At 40.2% G+C, this 21055-nt stretch overlaps 1 protein-coding gene and 1 pseudogene across 2 annotated transcripts in view; one reads left to right on the top strand and one right to left on the bottom strand.

Moving 5' to 3' along the window:
* LOC311099871 overlaps positions 1–21055 on the top strand; it is a 99441-nt pseudogene that overhangs the window by 38492 nt on the left and 39894 nt on the right. The window lies entirely within an intron of this gene.
* On the bottom strand, positions 8270–20505 carry LOC311099772 (macrophage colony-stimulating factor 1 receptor 1-like). The gene is made up of 21 exons (XM_084140516.1): positions 20388–20505; positions 17125–17391; positions 16628–16906; positions 15203–15339; positions 14925–15084; positions 14250–14460; positions 14002–14117; positions 13717–13828; positions 13375–13532; positions 13074–13195; positions 12856–12982; positions 12665–12772; positions 12367–12477; positions 12081–12252; positions 11380–11459; positions 11114–11223; positions 10865–10987; positions 10667–10778; positions 10460–10559; positions 10260–10365; positions 8270–10047 (listed from the first exon to the last, which is right to left on the bottom strand). Exons 1-21 carry the CDS (start codon positions 20434–20436, stop codon positions 9895–9897), a joined length of 2913 nt encoding a protein of 970 aa, XP_083996642.1. The 5' UTR covers positions 20437–20505; the 3' UTR covers positions 8270–9894.

Below are 21055 nucleotides of genomic sequence, written 5' to 3'. Positions count from 1 at the left end.
CATATACATTACACTTACTGAATTTCCACGTGGGCGAGGATATTGGAAATTTAATCAAAGCCTATTGGATGATAATTTATTTATAATTAGAACAAAGGAATTTATAACTGACTTTTTCCAACATAACATAGGTACAGCGAATCCCCTTATTGTATGGGACACCTTTAAATGTGCCTTTAGAGGCCATGCAATTCAGTACTCATCTCGAAAACAAAAGCAATTTAAGTCAAAAGAGTTTATACTAAGAAAGGAAATAGAAAGTCTAACAGAACAGATAGATGGCAATAAAAACTGGAACATAGAGGCTCAGAATAAATTAGAGAAAAAACAAAAAGAAATGGAGAAACTTATTCAAGAAAGATCAAGTGTAATATATTATAAAAATAAAGCAAACTGGATGGAATATGGGGAAAAATGCACAAAATTCTTTTTTAATCTTCAACATAGGAATGCTACCAAAAATAACTTTATGAAACTGGTTACAATTGACGGAGTCACCCATAATTCACCAAATGATATTTTGAAGGAAGAAACAAAGTACTTTAAGCATATGTTTAATTTTCAGTCGCCTCCATCTCCTCTAACTGAAGCTAATTGTAGAGATTTTTTTCTATTGATAATGTCAAATTAACAGCCATACAGAAAGACTCATGTGAAGGTGAACTTACAGAGGAGGAACTTCTGGATGCAATTAAAGACTTTAAGTCTGGGAAAACTCCAGGGTTGGATGGCATACCAGTCGAGGTATCCCAAACCTTTTTTGATATATTAAGAGGACCGTTATTAGCATGTTTTAACCACTCCTATGTAAATGGTAGATTATCTGACACTCAAGAAGAAGATCTCATTATTACTGAAACAGGATACAAGTGGAAAATATAAAGATCCAGTCCATTTACAAAATTGGAGGCCCCTCACACGTCAGTGTTGTGATGCAAAGATTCTAGCAAAATGTATAGCGCATAGAATTAAAAAGGTATTGTCGGATATTATTCATTCCAATCAGACAGGTTTTTTACATGGAAGATACATTGGAGATAATATAAGGCAAGTATTGGAAACAATAGAACACTATGGAAAATATGGGAAACCAGGCCTGCTATTCAAAAGGCATTTGATAAAGTTCGACTGGTGCATTTCAATTTTGGAGAATCTCTTATAAAATGGGTCAAAATCATGTATAGTAACCCTAGGTGTAAAATAGTAAATAATGGCTATTTCTCAGAAAGTTTTAAACTGTCAAGAGGAGTGAAACAAGGTTGTCCACTATCGGCATATCTATTTATTGTGGCCATCGAGATGTTAACTATTAAAATCAGATCCAATAATAATATCAGAGGATTAGAAATCCAGGGCTTAAAAACAAAGGTGTCATTGTACGCTGAAGATTCATGTTTTCTTTTAAATCCACAACTAGAATCCCTCCACAGCCTCATAGAGGATCTAGATACATTTTCTAACCTCTCTGGATTACAACCAAATTATGACAAATGTACTATATTACATATTGGATCACTAAAAAATACAATTTTTACATTACCATGTAGTTTACCAATAAAATTGTCTGATGGTGATGTGGATATACTTGGAATACATATCCCAAAGGAAATAAATGATCTCACTTCAATCAATTTTAATAGAAAGTTAGCAAAAATAGATAAGATCTTACTACCATGGAAAGGAAAATACCTGTCAATTTGTGGAAAAATCACTCTGATTAACTCTTTAGTATTATCCCAGTTTACCTATTTGCTTATGGTCTTGCCTACGCCTAGCGAACAGTTTTTTTAATTATATGAGAAAAAAATATTCAATTTTATTTGGAACGGCAAGCCAGACAAAATTAAAAGGGCATGTTTATATAATGAATATGAATTCGGAGGACAGAAATTATTAAATATTAAAGCATTAGACCTATCACTAAAAGCTTCAGTCATACAAAAGTTATACTTAAATCCGAACTGGTTCTCAAGCAAATTAGTAAGATTGTCTCACCCAATGTTCAAGAAAGGCCTTTTTCCCTTTATTCAGATTACAACAACTCATTTGCAGTTATGTGAAAAGGAAATAATCTCCCAAATATCACTATTTCTAAAACAAGCCATAGAAAGTTGGTTGCAATTTCAATTTAATCCTCCAGAAACGACAGAACAAATAATGCAACAAATATTGTGGTTAAATTCAAACATACTAATTGACAAAAAACCTTTATTTTTTGACAGAATGTTTAAAAAAGGTATAATCTTCGTAAATGATATCATCGGTAGGACTGGTGGAGTTATGTCGCACATGCAGCTAACAAAAACATATGGAAATGTCTGCTCTACCCAAAATTACAACCAAATAATTGCAGCCTTACCGCAATAGTGGAAGAGGAAAGTGGGAGGGGGAGAAAGTAAGGAACTTGTCTGTCGGCCTTGCATTAAAAAACATAATTGGTTAAGGAAAACTGTGATAAATAAAAAAGTATATCAGTTTCACTTAAGGTCCAAAGGATTGACAGCCGTCCCATATAGATTGCAAAATAGTTGGGAAGAGATTTTTGACGTACCGATCCCATGGCATAGTGTTTATGAACTGACACGCAAAACGACACCGGATTCAAAAATTAGAATCTTTCAATTTAAATTATTATATAAAATTCTTGCTACCAATATAATGTTATTTATATGGGGGATACAATCTTCCCAGCTCTGCAGATTTTGCTGTGAAGAGACATAATCATTAGATCATTTGTTTTGGTTCTGTCCATTTGTAGCTTGTTTTTGGACACAGGTCCAGGAACGGCTAAAGGATTGCAATATTTACCTGGAGCTAACCTTGCAGATAGCATTACTGGGTGATCTGAAAAGTCATAGTCAATCAATCAATAATATAATAATACTTTTAGCAAAAATGTTTATTTTTAATTCACAATCTGTAGAAGCAATGAGAATAGAAAGGTTCAGAACTTTTGTAAAACATCACAGTACGGTTGAAATATATATGGCAAATAGAAATCCTATATGGATGGTGTTAAGAGATAGATGGGAGGTATTGAATAGAGTTGAAGGATGGGACTAATAACAAATAACAACAAATAATAACAAAGATAGCTAATAATGTAAGCATACTGTGTCCATAATAAGTATATAGGTTGTATGTTGGGAGCTTTTGGGAAAGAGCACAGTTAGAAAGATATGGCATATAGAAGCAAACCGGATGGACATCATGAAAATGATCGGAGAGGTTGAGAGTAGAAGTTCAGGAGCAAAAAAACAATATATATCTATATATATATATATAATAGAATTATTGTAAAATTAACTGTGTCCATAAGGTGTGGATAGTAAGTATAGACCGGAAGTAGAGGCCTGGGCATTGTTGTTCACTAATTTACTCCAAGTAGGGAAAAGTAATAAAGGGGAGTATATATATAAAAAACATGGGGGATTGGAAGTGATGCAGACAATTACATTGATAGAAGATACAATCTATCTGCAATATTAAGCTGATCCATCCCCCAGAAAAAAAATAAAAAATAAAAAAATAGAAAAAAGTTTAAAAAGAAAAAGAAAAAGAGCTTACTGCTTTCAGTTTGAGGAACACTGGGATGAAGGGGTCTTGTGCTGTTTGCATTGGGGAGGTTGATAAGGAATCTCTCTGTTTCTGTCCGTATGAGCTCGTGTTTGGAAATCATGCCAGAGGTCCTTTGAGCTTGCTGAGAGAAAGGTTGTTGCAAGGCGACACCTTAAACACAAAAACAAATCTGTTGGAGCATGTTAGCGCTTCTTGATACAGATTGCAATGCGCCTTCACAAACAAAAATGAACGTTTGGTATGATCAAATGGCCTGAAACCGCACTTTCGATGTGGGTGACCCAGTCCTGGTTTTGTTGCCCGTTCTGGGGTCACCGTCGCAATCTCGCTTTTCAGGCCCTTACCCCATAGTGAAAAAAATTGGTAATCTGGATTACATCGTCACACCGGAGCGGAGGAAGAAAAAAACGGCTGTGTTATGTCCTCTGTAGCTCAGCTGGTAGAGCACGGCACTTGTAACGCCAAGGTAGTGGGTTCGATCCCCGGGACCACCCATACACAAAAATGTATGCACGCACGACTGTAAGTCGCTTTGGATAAAAGCGTCTGCTAAATGGCATATTATTATTATTATTATTATTATGTCAACATGTTGCAACAATACTTCCCTCGGTACGATCGGGCGGAGAATTCGGTGGAAACCGGTAGTGATGTTCTGCATGTAGCCACTGCTGTCACCGTTGACTATAGTCTTCCTCAAGAGCACGAGGAAAGCCCAATACACCCTGTGCCTGTGGGACAGCTGAGTAACTCAGAGATGCTAGAAAACCTTGATGTCTTTTTGGCAGACGTATCCGGAGGAAAAAGGCGACATTGTTGCACTGCTTTTACAGTATCAGGGTTAATTCTCAGATGTGCCAGCTCAGACAAATGTACTAGAGCGTGACATTGATGTTGGGGACTCTGCCCCAATCAAACAACATGCCTATCGAGTAAATCCTGAAAAGAGAGAGAAGCTCCACAGTGACGTGGAGTTCATGCTTGAGCATGGCATTGCACAACATGGCAACAGTTCATGGAGTTCGCCCTGTGTATTAGTACCCAAGGTGGATGGGTCTCTGTGGTTTTGTTCAGATTTTCGTAAACTCAATGCCGTTACTAAGTCTGACTCGTACCCTTTGCCCAGGATTGACGATGGTGTGGACCGTGTTGGCACTGTGAAGTATGGGTGCGTCCTCGTATAAAAAACACTACTCGACTATCGAGAAGGAGACGCTCGCTTTGGTACTGACTCTTCAGCACTTTGAGGTTTATGTATTGGTCTCTACCCCTTTGGTGCTCAATGCCGATCATAACCCTCTCGTTTTCCTGCAAAAGACGAGCTCCACGAACCACCGACTCCTTCGTTGGAGTCTCATATTTCAGGAGTTTCCCCTTGAAATCAGACATGTCTGTGGTAAGGACAACTTGGTTGCTGATTGTCTTTCAAGGGTTGGCAGTCAATCAGTTTTGTGTATAGCCAGTGTGTAGTCCTGGCTCACAATTTATTTTAACGCACGTTTTGCCGTTTTGGAGATTTGTTTTGTTTTGGTTGGGCTCGTTCCAAGGGGATGAGAGTTAAAGAAATGTATACAGAAGGTAGCCCTATACAGAAGGCAGCCTTATACAGAAGATAGCCCTATTTGGTAAAAGACCAAGTCAATATTATGGCAAGAACAGCTCAAATAAGCAAAGAGAAACAACAGTCCATCATTACTTTAAGACATGAAGGTCAGTCAACACAGAACTTTTCAAGAACTTTTAAAGTTTCTTCAAGTGCAGTCGCAAAAACCATCAAGCGCTATAATGAAATGTGGCTCTCATGAGGACCGCCACAGGAATGGAAGACCCAGAGTTACCTCTGCTGCAGAGGATAAGTTAAATAGAGTTACCAGCCTCAGAAATTGCAGCCCAAATAAATGCTTCACAGAGTTCAAGTCACAGACACATCTCAACATCAACTGTTCAGAGGGGACTGTGTGAATCAGGCCTTCATGGTCGAATTGCTGCAAATAAACCACTACTGAAGGACACCAGTAAGAAGAAGAGACCTGCTTGGGCCAAGAAACACGAGCAATGGACATTAGACCGGTGGAAATGTGTTCCAACCGCTGTGTCTTTGTGAGACGCGATGTGGGTGAATGGATGATCTCTGCATGTGTAGTTCCCACCGTAAAGCATGGAGGAGGAGGTATGGTGTGGGGGTGCTTTGCTGGTGACACTCTCTGTGATTTATTTAGAATTCAAGGCACACTTAACCAGCATGGCTACCACAGCATTCTGCAGCTATACGCCATCCCATCTGGTTTGGGCTTAGTGGGACTATCATTTGTTTTTTCAGCAGGACAGTGACCCAACACACCTCCAGGCTGTGTAAGGGCTATTTTACCAAGAAGGAGAGTGATGGAGTGCTGCATCAGATGACCTGGCCTCCACAATCCCCTGACCTCAACCAAATTGAGATGGTTTGGGATGAGTCGGACCACAGAGTGAAGGAAAAGCAGCCAACAAGTGCTCAGCATATGTGGGAACTCCTTCAAGACAGTTGGAAAAGCATTCCAGATTAAGCTGGTTGAGAGAAGGCCAATAGTGTGCAAAGCTGTCAACAAGGCATAGGTTGGCTACTTTGAAGAATCTCAAATATTAAATACATTTTGATTTGTTTAACACTTTTTGGTTACTATATGATTCCATATGTGTTATTTCATAGTTTTGATGTCTTCACTATTATTCTACAATGTAGAAAATAATAAAAATAAAGAAAAACCCTTGAATGGGTAGGTGTGTCCAAACTTTTGACTGGTACTGTATATACAGTATTTATGTATATAATATACATATGTATGTATGTATGTATGTATGTATGTATGTATGTATGTATGTATGTATGTATATATATATATATATATATATATATATATATATATACAAATGTGGCTGTTTTGTCTGGTATTTAAGTGATGACAGCCAGTAGACACCATGTTTATACTGGAAAAGGCGATGCATTTAAATTGATAATGTTGTGAAATGGAAGTTGTTTTCTGTTGGTTGTGAGCAAACTTGTCCAACAAAAATATAGGATATATACATATATATATAAGGGGGAAGGTGTTACTGGATTTTGTTTTTTTCATGTATATTTTGAGGTTGTACATTAGCACGTGGGGCGCACCGATTGGTGTCACCTCGTTAGTCAGTATGTGTTACACCTGTACTGGCTTGTCATCTCGTTACTTGGAATGTGTTTCACCTTTAGTTGCCTCTCCCTATTTGATTTCTAGACAAACAATCCTTTATCTATTTTCGTTTTGTTCCACTTTTTGGTTTACTTCCTCTTTTTGGTTTACTTCCGGTTTTTAATTTTGTTTGCCTGATCTTGGGCAAATTTAGTGGGGGCTCATGGTGGGTGTCTTTTAAGCCCCAGTTGTTGTTGCTAGTCAACTTTTAGTGGACACCCTTTTCAGAACACCCCACCTGTTTCCTTTTGGTTGTGGTCAGTGATTATGGACACAGCATGCTTACATTATTAGTTTTGGTTGTCGTTAATGACACTTTGTTTGTCCCCGCTTCTGTTCCAGTGAAACTATTTGGTTTTCTTGCTGGGGAACGTAACATTAGTCTAAAGTTATTATCAGGTTAGTCTAAAGGTAGTCTCAGGTTAGTCTAACGTTAGTCAAAAGTTAGTCTGAAATTAGTCTCAGGTTAGTCTAAAGTTAGTGTAAGGTTAGTATAAAGTCATTATCAGGTCAGTTTCAGATTAATCTAAAGTTATTATCAGGTTAGTCTCAGGTTAGTCTAAAGTTAGCCTCAGATTAGTCTCAGGTTAGTCTAAAATTAGTATCAGGTTAGTCTCATGTTAGTCTAAAGTTGTTATCAGGTTAATCTCAGATTAGTCTAAAGTTAAGGATGTAATAGAATGAGATATGGGAGTGATATCTCACAGTGAGAAGAAGTTGGGGAGGATCAATCTGTGAGAAGTAGCACATAACCTTTTGTCTCGCAAGCCGCCTGATCTCGCAAGCTTACATGAATGTTCACGTATGTATCGCTGGAATCAGTCGGGTAATTATGAGGCTACGTCACCTTAGGCAACATAGTGAGATGTAGCTGGGTGGCTAGTTTCTTAGAACTCTGTTAAATTGTGTGCAATGGTGCTGCCCCCTAGTGGTATAAACAGTCACATACCGTTAATCGTTATAGTAGGGGAATTTTTCATAAAATATTGGCATAAATTACAGTTATTGGTCTGTGGTTTGTCGTCAATCATCCTTACTCTTTTTATATCTAATCTCGCTTGTGCATTCTTACTTTTTATGATTCGTTTTTGTGGTTATGAAGGGGTATGTGCCATCTTCCAGAATTGCAAAATAGTTTAGCAGGAGAAGTAACTTGACTGTTTATGCAATGTTTAGGTTCTTGTTTTTCAACAAATGAGGGCAAATTCCTGATAGTAAAAATAAAAGGTTTTGCTTCTCCAAAATGGTATATATACGTAAGCATATTTTGGGTAGGTATGCATGCAAAACATATCCTTTACCATGAGTGGCTATGGGGTTAATGAAATGTATAGTAGCCTACCTGATAGCATAACTTTGCATTGAATATATGATACTACAATAACTACCTCTACAACTATTATGACCTGGTATCAGGAATTCATAGAAGGTAGGAAATTAATTTGAGCTTATTGCTCTTTGAAAAGCTTTTTTATATGATTGCATACTTACAGTATATTTCCATTTATTGTTAATGTTCTTACACTCAAGGCAAGACAAAATACAGTAATCGTTTTGTTACATGGTTACAAGCACTCAAGAAAAACTTTAAAGATCAAAATATGTTGCTACAACTCATAATAATATACGTACGTTTCTCATCCCCTTGGAACGAGCCCACCAAAACAAAACTCATCTCCAAAACGACAAAACGTCCGTTCAAAATAAATTGCGAGCCAGGGCTACACACTGGCTAAACACAAAACACAAAACTTATTGACTGCCTACCATAATATAAAAAACTTTCTGCAATAACTATGTATTGTGTTACTTAGGCATGCTGAAACGTTGATCTCAGTTCACTAGAATTGGTGTTGAGAACTTTGTGAGTATTGGAAACACATATCAAACTGCATATGTAACTGGGTCCATTCTCCAATCATTTTTAAAGAGATGTATTAAGCAGTGGCTCACAAAGCAGTATTCATGGCAGGCTTCCCCAAAAAATGTACCAAGAAAAAAACATAAAATAATAACTCTCTGTGTTTCATAATTTCCCTTCAATTCGCAAGAGGCTGAATGTGTCACACCACAGAAAGCATCCAAGCGAGAGAAACAACTTGAATTGTTGAATCACATTGTGTCATTGTCCTCCGGTGGCTAGCTAGCTTAATTACTTAATTTTCCGTACTGGCCAATGATTATAACGGCGATTGTGATCCAACCATAAATTCATACATTGTGCCCCTGGCCTGAGAGGATGGAAGTTCAAAATGTAGCTAGATGTAGTATGCTAATGTTATCTAGCTGGCTCATCGTTGCCCATGAAAGGAAGTTAGGCTAGTGAGCAAGCATTTTAGCCAGGTAACCTAGGACAACAAAAACTTAAAGTGTGTACTTTATGACAGAGTGATAGACCGTTTCCTCAACATGAAAGAGAGGAGGATGGCCTTGGTGTTTCTCTACAAGTAGGGGTGAGTCAACATGTTTTTTTTCTACTTGCACAAACAGAGGACAGAGGTTGCTCTCTGGTCTTGTGATGAAACAAAGGTGTGGTTGAATTTATTCTGCCACTGTGTCTTCTATATATCACGGTGGCAAGGCATATGAACTAACAGGTTATAGAGCAAACAATGCAATTATCACAACACATACGTTGTGTAATTTGTAAGTCGCTCTGGATAAGAGCGTCTGCTAAATGTAAATGTTGTAATATGGCTTTTTCTTCCTGACTTGGCTTCCCTAGGGATTTTACCCATGCACCACTTCTGGCATTAAGCTGTCACAGTCCGATCAGAGTTAGCCTAGAGATCAAGATACTTTACAATGTAAATATAAAAGTTACATGGGGTAGAATAATGTCATTCTGGGCTTATGGTCATTTTCTGTACATAAAATGTTCAAGGCATTCACGCTTAGTTCCTGTTAAAACTGTTGTTGCTTACTAGAACTTGACTTTGTACTTCGTAAAAAGCTACTGTATGACACTAAAACCATGTTCTATACAATGAGAGTCAAGACATTTGGATCACCTGGTGTGTCTAGTCCATCCATCACTTGCCTATGACCGACAGAAAGTCATCTATTAACGTATAGTAATTGAGGATGGCCTGATGTGCTCTCAGCAGAACTGGTAGTTGTTATTCTTCATCACCAGGGGCTGCTCCTCTTCTTCCTGGTTCAGTGTCTGATCACAATCCTCACTAATCTTAGCTTGATCATACTGCTCTCCCGCCTCCTGCTGTGGCGTCTCATCCTGCACATTCATGTAGGTCTGGCAGAAGAAAGGATACTTAGTGTCACATTAAAAGTGTTGATGTCCCCAAACCATTTTACCCCACCAAATTATATTATTCTTACTGTAAATACATTTTTTAGGAGTGCAGAAAATCTAGCTTTAGGAAATAATTAGAAGTTAGCGGAATGCTAAGAGAGAGACTGTAAATGTAAAAAGACTCTACAGTGGATTACTGAAGTCCATCTGACCTGGTCTGGCAGGTCAGGCAGTAGCCTCTGGATAAGCTGGCCAATGGTACTGAAGTTTGGACGCGCTGTTGGTTCCATGTTCCAGCACATCTTCATGATGGTGTATCTGAGGAGAACACTCAGTTTCAGATGCTGCAGCAGGTTGTCAGGTTACTTCATCGCTCTTCGCTGATATGTCCATCCTGAAGTATAATACTCACATCTCTGGAGGGGCAAAGTCCGGCTGTGACATGTGGCATCCATCTTTGATCATCTTGTAAAACCGGGTGTCCACCACAACATTAGGGTATGGGCTCTTACCTAGAAATAACAACAAAACATGTATTTAAAAAAAAATATATATATTCTCACATACTTTGATTCAACATAAGACATAATTTGTGTCATCACATGCCAGTGTGACCCACCCAGAGAGAAGACCTCCCACAGCAGTATCCCATAGGACCAGATGTCACTCTGCACCGTGTACACACAGTCAAATATGCTCTCAGGGGCCATCCACTTCACTGGCAGACGGGCCTGGGAAGGAACATAGTTCACAATCATTGGAGAATCTGAGCTTCCTAAACTAAAGTGATTTCTTTATACAAATTGCATTAACTCACATTTCCTTTCACCACATAGTTGGAGTCATTCTCAATGTCTCGAGCGAGCCCAAAGTCGCAGATCTTAGCCACGCAGCCATCGGTCAATAGGACGTTCCTAGCGGCCACGTCCCTGTGAATGCACTGCAAAGACAACATGGGTTTCACTCATATAAATGACTAAAATGTAAATGTAAAATATAGTCATGTGTCAATCTGCATGTTACACTACATGAGTTGACTTAAATTACAATTGCATTTTTCTATTACGTTTTTGGATGCAAGGAAGTCCATTCCCTGAGCCACCTGATAGGAGAACCTTAACAAGTCTTCTATGTCCAGCGACCAGGTGCCTGTCTCTGGATCCTCACATAAAGAACCTATCAGGGAGAGAGAGAGGAAGAGAGAGACTATATGAGACTTAACAGTGTATATTACCACCCTTCCACTCCACAACCTAGCAGAGACAAAGATGGAGGAAGAGTGTATAACAACCCGCTCTGTGTTACTGTGGTGTGTAGATGGATGTTGATTACCAAGAGGGCAGTGTTTGGGCCTCTGCGCTGGACGCATGTCCTGGTAGTTGTCTGAGCTGGAGCAGGAGATCCCACTGTCACTGCAGACACATAGAGGACTTAGAGGTTACACTACGGTCTACACTGTACAGGTACACTGAGTGGACAAAACATTAAGAACTCTTTCCATGACATAGACTGACCAGGTGAATCCAGGTGAAAACTATGATCTCTTATTGATGTCACTTGTTAAATATACTTAAATCAGTGTAGATGAAGGGGAGGAGACAGGTTAAGGAAGGATATTTAAGCCTTGAGACAACTGAATATTAGGAAGGTGTTCCTAATGTTTTGTACACTCAGTGTATTCTGTGTAGGAATTAAAATGTATGGTCAGTGATAACGTAGAGACCATGACGTGCGTCACGAGGCGTTAATGCCTTGTTAGTATAGAATGTGGATTGTGATACGGCACCACAGAGAGCAATGCATAGAATGAGGGCAGTGGGAGGAGGTTACTGGCTAATAGAATACACAGCTTTGTCACCTGTTTGACAGTACATAAAACATGTGTGGAGACTGAAACTTTGTCTCACATCTATTTTCTCATTTCTCGTTTTGGTGCACTTTCACTAACCCAGAAACCATGTCTCTGCTGGGAGACTGGAGAAAGGAGAGTGAGTTGAGAGTAGAGAGGCATGCTAGTGATCAGTTCAGCCCACCTCCTGACACGAGACTCCTGGGTACATGTGTTCTTGTACTGATAACTATCCCCTGGAACCTCTGGAACCCCTTGTACGCTCAGGATGGAGTCCAGGAACAGCTTGGCCTTGCCACGCAGGAAGTTCAGCAGGTCGCCATGGCTACAGTACTCCGTGATCATCAGCATTGGGCCTGTGGTCGAACACAACAATGAGATGACCGATTTGGTTAACCAATGATACTCACCAACAAGTCATGTTTACCTTCTTCTATGGAAATGCAAGTACAGAAAATAGTTTGTCACACCTCCTTGAGTACATGCCCCCAACAGGTTAACAATGTTGTCATGACATCCCAGGTGACTGAGGATCTTCAGTTCTGACATCAGAGCCTCTCTCTCCTCTGAGTGGGCGCTTGCTGAGGAGAAGTAACTCTTTCATTATTGCATGTACTGAGATACTGCTTCTTCTATGATGGGAACTACTTGCCAGCATGTATCCAATAACAGTTATGTATTTTACAATCATTTTGACTTCCTTCTGTAAATTAAAAGCAATGCTGCAGGGTTAAAGATTTTACAAACAGTATGAGGAGGCTAACTCACGCTTGAGCATCTTTACTGCCACACGGGTGGTCATGTTGTCATCGGTCCCCAGACCATAGGCAGTGGCCTCCACCACTTTCCCAAAAGCCCCTGCTCCCAGAATCTGGCCTGGAACCCAGAGTATTCAGTCAGTCATTACTGTTTCGTGTACTGGTCTCTATTTTAACCCCCAAAACTGCAATAAAACATACCAAGCCTCAGCTTATCACGAGGGAACTCCCACTTCTTGTTATAGGGAAGTTGAGTAGGATCAATGAAGGTGTAGTTATTCCCATCATTGTCCTCAATGATCTTCCACCGGACTTCATATTTGGGTTTCTATGAGAGAAAACATGTGTTGTGTAATGGTCTAACTGCAAACGTATTTGGGCAGTGACAGCCAATGAACGAGCCAGTAAATGCAGCTCACCTGCTTGTATTTGTACAGAACGATGACAAGCAGAAGGAACAGAAAAGCTGCTGTGCTGGTGGCTCCAATGAGAGTGAGGGTGAACAGCTCGGATATTACAGGTGGGATTGAAGCAGGAACATCTAAAACATAGATGCTCTTGAAGTCAGCTCATGACATTATTCAGTACTGCACAGGGACATGAGAAATAACCTGTGGCTGTTTCAGTACTAGTCATAATAAGACACGACCGGCGCCATGTGAGAATCTCGCCAAACTTTTGTTTGTGTAGTGTACTGTATGTCTGTAATCGTCGTCTTACGCGATACGAAGACGTCCCGCTCTTCACCAACCAAGTTAAAGGTCACACACTCCACTGTGACGTCCTCAGTTGAGAGACTGAGGTTCAGCTCACTCTGCACCTCCATGGTGCTGGTGAAGAGACGCTGCACCTCCACGGTGTCATTGTCCCCATCACACCTGACAACAGAGAAACATCAGGAAGAGCACAGACAGTAGGCCTGTTTCATTTAAGAGTGAAACAGCTCTCTCTGCATCTTGTACTGTGGAAAGCTTTTGTCTTATTGTTATCCAGTTAGAGAACCTACAATCAATCAAATTGAGTTTATAAAGCCCTTTTTACTTCAGCAGTTTTTACACTTACGTGTTTTGTATTCCTGGGCACTGGTACCAGAGGATTGTGGGAGCTGGGTATCCAGAGGAGGTGCAGATCAGGGTGGTGGAATTCTTCAGTCTGAGCATGGCACTGGGTTTCTCTACTCAGTCAGAGAGGACAGACAGCATCACACTGTGTAAGTCATCATCACGTCACTCTCAGATCACGGCACAGTTTTGCTCCATATTTTCTTGCTAGTTTGAATGTTGGTGTGACCGCACAAGCATTTCGCTACACCTGCAACAACATCTGATTTGATTTGATTTGACTTACGGTAGACTTGGATATTGAAGGTGATGGAGCTGTCGAGGCGTGTGCTCCTGGTGTGGAGGGTGTACTGGCCTCTCTCCTCAGACCTCACTCTCTGTAGCAGCAGGCTGCTTTCGTACCTACAGGGTGGCAGGACAGGATCAAATAACAGCACAGGCTTCTGTATTTATTCAGCATCTTTTATAAATGATGTGAAACACACATTCAGAAGCAGACAAATCATGTAGAGTAATTATTGGGAAAATAATTACCTGTTATTGCCTCGGACGGCCCATGTGACGTCATGAGTGGAGATGTTGTGACTGTGAGACATGGGCACGTCCCACCACTGCTTCTTGATTTGGGGATAGGCCTCGATCAGAATGCTTATCTCAAGGTTCTCCCCTTCTTTCACTTCAACTAAGGAGCCATTTTGGTAGAGATTTGGTGACAGGCGGGGTATGAGCCTAATGTAAGGCTCATCTGATGAGGGAGAAGGACAAACGGAGAGATAACATTAGAGATAACATTAGAGAACATTATTTTGATCACGAACTTCAACAAAACTTAACATTTTAAAGTTTCACACCACAATTTCCTTTGAGGATGCTGAGCTGAGTTTCACTTTTAAAACAGGTTTCCGTGTTTGGTGTTTGTGAAGATCAACACTAGCCTCGTACTACCATCCTGATCTCGCGGGCTTACATGTTCCCATGTAGCGAAACATATTAGATGTTAACGAAATATGTTAGATGTTAGCTGAACATATTAGATGTTAACGAAACATATTAGATGTTAGCAAAACATATTAGATGTTAGCGAAACATGTTAGATGTTAGCGAAACATGTTAGATGTTTGCAAAACATATTAGATGTTATCGAAACATATTAGATGTTAGCGAAACATATTAGATGCTAGATCAACACTCCCTTTCCCTAATGCATACCTACGACCTGCAGGTAGGTGGTGGAGCTGTTGGCCCCAGCCTCATTTATGGCTGTACAGGTGAAGTTTCCTGTGTCAGACATGGTCACAGCCGGGATAGTCACTGTACTGGTGATGTGGACCTGCTTGTCCTGGTCCACATCTTGTGAGACTTTCAATGCCTGTATAAAAAAAAATCATAAAAAAGATCTTCAGACATATACTGTATCATACAAGCTAACAGAGGAGACATCTATGATTTAACGACAGAAATTGAGGACAGGTTACTGTGTAACATACTTTGAGAGAGGAATGTTTCCAGGTGACGTTGTAGAAGTGGTTAGGGTTACTGGTGATGCAGGGTATGAGGAGCTGCTCTCCAACAATACTAACATACCCATCTACCTCAATTAACACAGACGGTGGCCAACTCAAACCTGGAACAGACACAGAGAAGTAGATGTGTTTAGATGCTTTACATTTACATTTACATTGTAGTCATTTAGCAGACGCTCTTATCCAGAGCGACATACAGTTAGTGAGTGCATACATTTTCATACTACCTTTGTCATTTAGGTCAGACAAGATGTAGTGGTAAAACATGTGGGTACCCTAATGTAAAAAAACACTTATTCACAAAATAAACCCTATTCACAAAAATAAAAAGGTGGGTAAACTGATACATGTATACTACATTAACCCTTATAAAACGGTTAAAAAAACAACAACAAAAAACAATAGTAATGCAATGGTCAGCGACCCTGGTGATTGTTGGAGAGCTACTGGACGTGGATGGTTTAGCTCCAGCCCAACACAAAACTACTTCATTCAGTTTATCGAGACCTTGAGTTGATTAGCTCTATCAGGTATTTTGGTACTGTGTTGGCTGGAGCAAACCCGTGCATACCACTGTAACTCTGCAGGGCCAGGGTGATATTCATTAGTATCAAAGTATCAAAAGGTTTTGCAACGGAAAATGAAGCCCTAGTGAATACAACCCAAGTGGCAATGCCAACTTTAGTATAGGCCTACAGTTGCTATACTTTGGTGTAGTCAGTGCTGCATCAACATTACCATATGAGTTTCCATTTTATAAAACGTTTTAAAGCCATGTCTATCTTTATTTCCCAAACATAATTCATTACAATCACAATCGTTTTAAGCATCTTTTGACACAGGCTTAACACCTATCATACACTTAGTACTTTAAAAAACAACCCTTTTAACCCTTTTAACCCTTTTAACATAAGCCTTATATCCCAGCGATAATGCCTTGCATTACGCCTGGGGGGAAAAACACTTATATTTGCTCAAACTGCTATTGGCTCAACCATTGGCTCAACATACCCCATGGCCATTGGCTCAACATACCCCACTGGCTCAATTTACCCCAAGGCAAACATTTTGACTATATTAGCCCACACAGCTACAACTGTGCTGAATCTACTGCTGTTCAACTTCTCTCCCCTCTGGTCAGGCATTGTAAAAGGAACTAGGAAAGAAAACAGGCCTGTCTACCTATGCACACAGACATTTCAGTCATTTAGCAGACGCTCTTATCCAGAGCGACTAACAAATTATGTCTGATGATGTTACAAAAATGAAATACAGTGCCTTCAGAAGTATTCACACCCCTTGACTTTTTCCAAATGTTGCCGTGCCTTTGGGACTAATAACTTCAATGTCCAACAAATACAAAATGCACAGACATCTACTTCATCTTACTTTTAATGACAATGATGGGGATATCTTTGGAGGATCTTGTGACCCCATTGATCTTTGCGCTGCAGACGTAGTTTTCACTGTGGCTGGTCAGAAGGTGTCTTATCAGGATACCTCTCCTGGGATTGACAGTGTAGTTCATGTCGGGGGGTGTTGGGTCTCCGTTGGCCATACGGAGGGACAGGTCTGTGGCACTGGGGTCTGTCAGCTGACAGAGGAGAAGGTCCCTGCCTTCCTTCACATCTCTCAGGACGCGGGGGGTTACCAGGACGTTATTTGGATCTATAAGGAACATAACAGGTTGAGCAATAAATATGACATTATGTGGTGAGGAAATGTTGACTTAACTTGTGACATATTTGCTGATAAACGTAAAATATTGTGTGTGGCTGTGGCAGCTGGACAGATTATAATAACAATGATCATCTAAAATGTTTAGAGCACATTTCCCACGCTCAACATCCATAAAAGATACCGACCCATTTTATGAAAACACTTACCTTTCACATAGATGTGGACCTCTGAGAACAGGTCTGGTTGGTTGTCAAACGCACACTTGTATGTGCCAGTGTAGTCCGCTGTAAGGGGTATGGTGCCGGTGGTAATCACACTCCCCAGTCTAGTGTTCCTCTTTTTGAACGCTGTGGTAGACCAGGTGACTGTGCTGTCCCCCTCACAGGTCAAGGTGAACGGCGTTCCAACAGGCACAATCCTCTCAGCCTCCCTCAGCACCACAGAGTTCAGCTTGATCACTGGAGGACTTCGCTCTGTCAACAAACCAAAGACAGAACCAGGAATAATCAATCAAGATTAACAGTCCCTCACATGTCCCTCACATGTCCATCACATGTCCCTCACTTACCCTCACATGGCCACTCACATGTCCCCTCAGATGTCCCTCACATGTCCCTCACAAGCCCCTCACATGTCCCCTCACATGTCCCCTCACATGTCCCTCACATGTCCCTCACATTTCATGGAATATAGACATAGATTATGGTAATAATATATTTCAATGAATTATCACATTTGTAACTCTAAAACCTATCTTCTCAGGGATGAACATGTTCAAGTGGATGCCCCACTGATTTGTATTTATTCAGTTTATATATTTGATCTTCAACTTCAATCAATAAAAAAAAAAGATATGTGAACATTTGTTCAGAGATCTCTCACTTTGACACATTTGTAGGGTGATTGAATGCGTTACGGACAGTTTGTTGTACAAATTGTTGTTTTTCAGGGTGGTGGTCAAAAATGTTTTGAACATTTTAAAGACCTCAACTGAAAACATATATCACTGATTCATCCTTGCATAAGGAGGGTGGAGTAATAGTCAGACAGAATTGAGTCATCAGTAGTAAATGTAGAGCTGGACAGATAGATAGAACATGATCTACCTTGGATGGAAGAGGAAGAACAATTTAAAGCTGCAATATGTAACGTTTTGGGCGACCCGACCAAATTCACATAGAAATATGAGTTATAGATCTGTCGTTCTCATTGAAAGCAGGCCTAAGAAGCGGTAGATCTGTTCTATGTGCGCTATTTCTATGCTTCCTGTTCTTAAGTTTAGTTTTTGCGTCTTTTACTTTCTCGTTTGTACACCAGCTTCAAACAGCTGAAATTACAATATTTTGGGTTATTGAAATGTTATTTCACAGTGGTTTGGATTCTGCCATGATTCTCTACATTGCTTGTTTTATCACATTAACTGAAATTAGGCTAACTATTAGAATTTTAGCAACCAGGAAATTGTGGAGCTCCACAAAGAAGACTTGTAAAATAAATGTTATTTTGAATCTGTTTATTTGGTTTTTAGGCGATTCAGACAGTGATGCTATACATTGGTAATCAATCATGGATGTTCTAATCTAAAACAGTCAAAAATAAACAAATCAGATCATGTGATTTAGTATTGGGATATCAGACTGTGATTGGTTCATCAGTTCATTGTTAAATCCATACAAGCAAATTGACTTTATCAGTGCATTCTCTATTGTATGCCTTATTGACCAAGCTTGGTTTAGTAGCAGGTTATTGCCCACAATCTGAAACTGGATTGAACTGCTGCTTAGTTTGTTATGAAGATTATTCATCCTGATTGGACAGCCTGTCTCATGCAGGTTAAGATCTGAGCGTCTCATTGGCTGTCAGCGTTGGGTTTCTTGGCCAGTTCCTGGAGGTGGGTGGAGATGCGAGACACCTGTAGCAGCAGGGCCTGGTGGTTCTCCACCAGGAGACTCTGGTGTCTGCCCAGGTTCTGCAGGTCATTCAGGTGCTGAGCTCCCTGGTCCTTCATGGCCGTCAGCAGCTTGACGACCTCCCTCTGGCCGCTGGACACCTCTCGGTGCTCCTGGACCAGCTGAGACAGCACCTTGACCACCTCTACTCTCCAGCTAGCAGCTTCTCGCTGGTCCTGGGTCAGTTGGGAGAGTAACTGTTTCAGCTCGTCCACTCCACAGCAGAGAGACGTAGGGGCCACCACCGGGTCTGGAGGAGCCTGACTGGACTCTGGGTTGGCTGGGAGGAAGACTGGTTTAAGGGCCCCCATGGTCATGCCAACTGGTTCACTGGCAGGGGGTTCTTTGTCACCTGAAAGAGGGTGAAAACACATTGTCTCATTGTTGAATGTTGAGTGAAGACTTCCCATTTTAACACGCCAACAAACCTGCAAGAAAAATACATTTTATTTGACTGTACAACACAGTATTTCACTTGTATTGTATAAAATAAAATAAATGGACATCAAACAATCCACTTACTTTGAATCAGTGAAGCGCATCATCTTGAATTTCTCCTTTGTCAGGCATGATACCAACACTTCAGTACCAAAGTTATGTCATTTGCTGTTACTGACCTGACAGAATTTTATCATATGGTGAATTATGAGTTATTTCAATGGTAATGCCTTAGAGATCATCCAAAGAAAAGGGGTAAGATTCAAGGAAAATGTAATTTCTTGGTATACATCAACGTCACCAGCGAGAATTATTTTGCAATAAACGCATTTCTGACTATTTCATATTTGAGTGGTTTTTTTCAGGGAGAAAGGGGAAATGAGAGTGTTCCTGAGCTGGTTTAAGTGTATTTTTGTGTGTGGAAATGTTTTAAACGAAACCCCCGATAGCGTCTAGCTCCAGGAAACACATTGTGCTGGGGACTTGCTGGACGGATCCAGGTCTCGGGGGGCCTGTTTCCCATTCCCACTCTCACTTCTGCTTTTTCTGGGGAGGTGGCGGAGTGGGGGGACCCACCAGGAGCTGGACAGGTTCTGTTAGCTCTGTGTGTCCCCCACCGTGATCCCCCTGTCCCCCCTGCTCTCAGATGTCAGAACCCACAAAGCTAAACACCTGCTCTCACTGTAACAGTCTTGGCTAAAGGAGAATACCTCAAAGTCACTGACATTTTATCCATTTGAGTCCAAATTCTGTTACATCCATGGTTACATTTTTATGTTTAAAATGTAATTAAGATTAAATTGCATGTATCTATAGTGTTAAATATTTAAAACAAACATATTTGACTGTTATAATGCCCATTTTATCTATGCAAAATACAATAAAACTATGGTAATTTTTTATCAAAACAACACATGAACATATGATACATTTTAGTGAATATTGACAGCACCATGAGATTTAAATGTCTCGTTGGTTAAAAAATCACAACATATCCTCTGAACAATATTCAGAGAACAAAGGAGCTGATTTTAAACTACTTCCTACAATATCACTAGGGTAGCATTGATTAATGTGCTTACCTTGGGCTGTGCAGAGCATAATGCCCAGGAAAAGGGCCAGGAAGAGCATATTCTGTCCCTCTCACTGTCTCTGTCTGTCTATCTGTCTGTCTCTGTGTAGTCTGTCCGCTCTACTCAAGGGTTGTTAAGGAACTAGTTGACTGGGGTGGCTTGTAAGTCCTGATATCCTCATGCCGTCACAACTTCCCCAAACTCACCTCCCACAGTGCTTACAGCCAGTACATGTTAAAGTAGTTTGGGTGTTCTGAATTATTTTGATGGATGAATCATTGTCTTTTAGTAGTATAACAACGTTTAGACAATGTTTTAACACATGGTCAGTTAAATTAGACATGAGTGGAAACAAGAGTAAACATCTTTATTACATATATTTTAAATATAAATAAGCAAATGCCGCTAATTAAAAGACATGAAAAACCATTAAAACATAATGAAAACTATGTCATTTAGTACATCTCAAGAAATTGCATGTGAAGTATCAAATGCCCTTTCAATGTGTCTGAGCTGACACACTCAAGGACACTTGCCATAGGCCTTTCAGTATAGAGCTGGAAGTTCAACAGCTTTCTGTACAAGACAATGCTCTAGCCAGGCAAAAAGATTAGGCACAACAAAGATACGCTGTACTATTTATGAAACATGTAACATCACAAATGAATTCTGACATT

Source organism: Coregonus lavaretus (genome assembly GCF_964263955.1).
Source record: "Coregonus lavaretus genome assembly, chromosome: 24".
Classification (NCBI taxonomy): Eukaryota; Metazoa; Chordata; class Actinopteri; order Salmoniformes; family Salmonidae; genus Coregonus; species Coregonus lavaretus.
The sequence above is the reverse complement of the archived record's forward strand: the minus strand, read 5'-3'. Positions and strand labels throughout refer to the sequence as shown.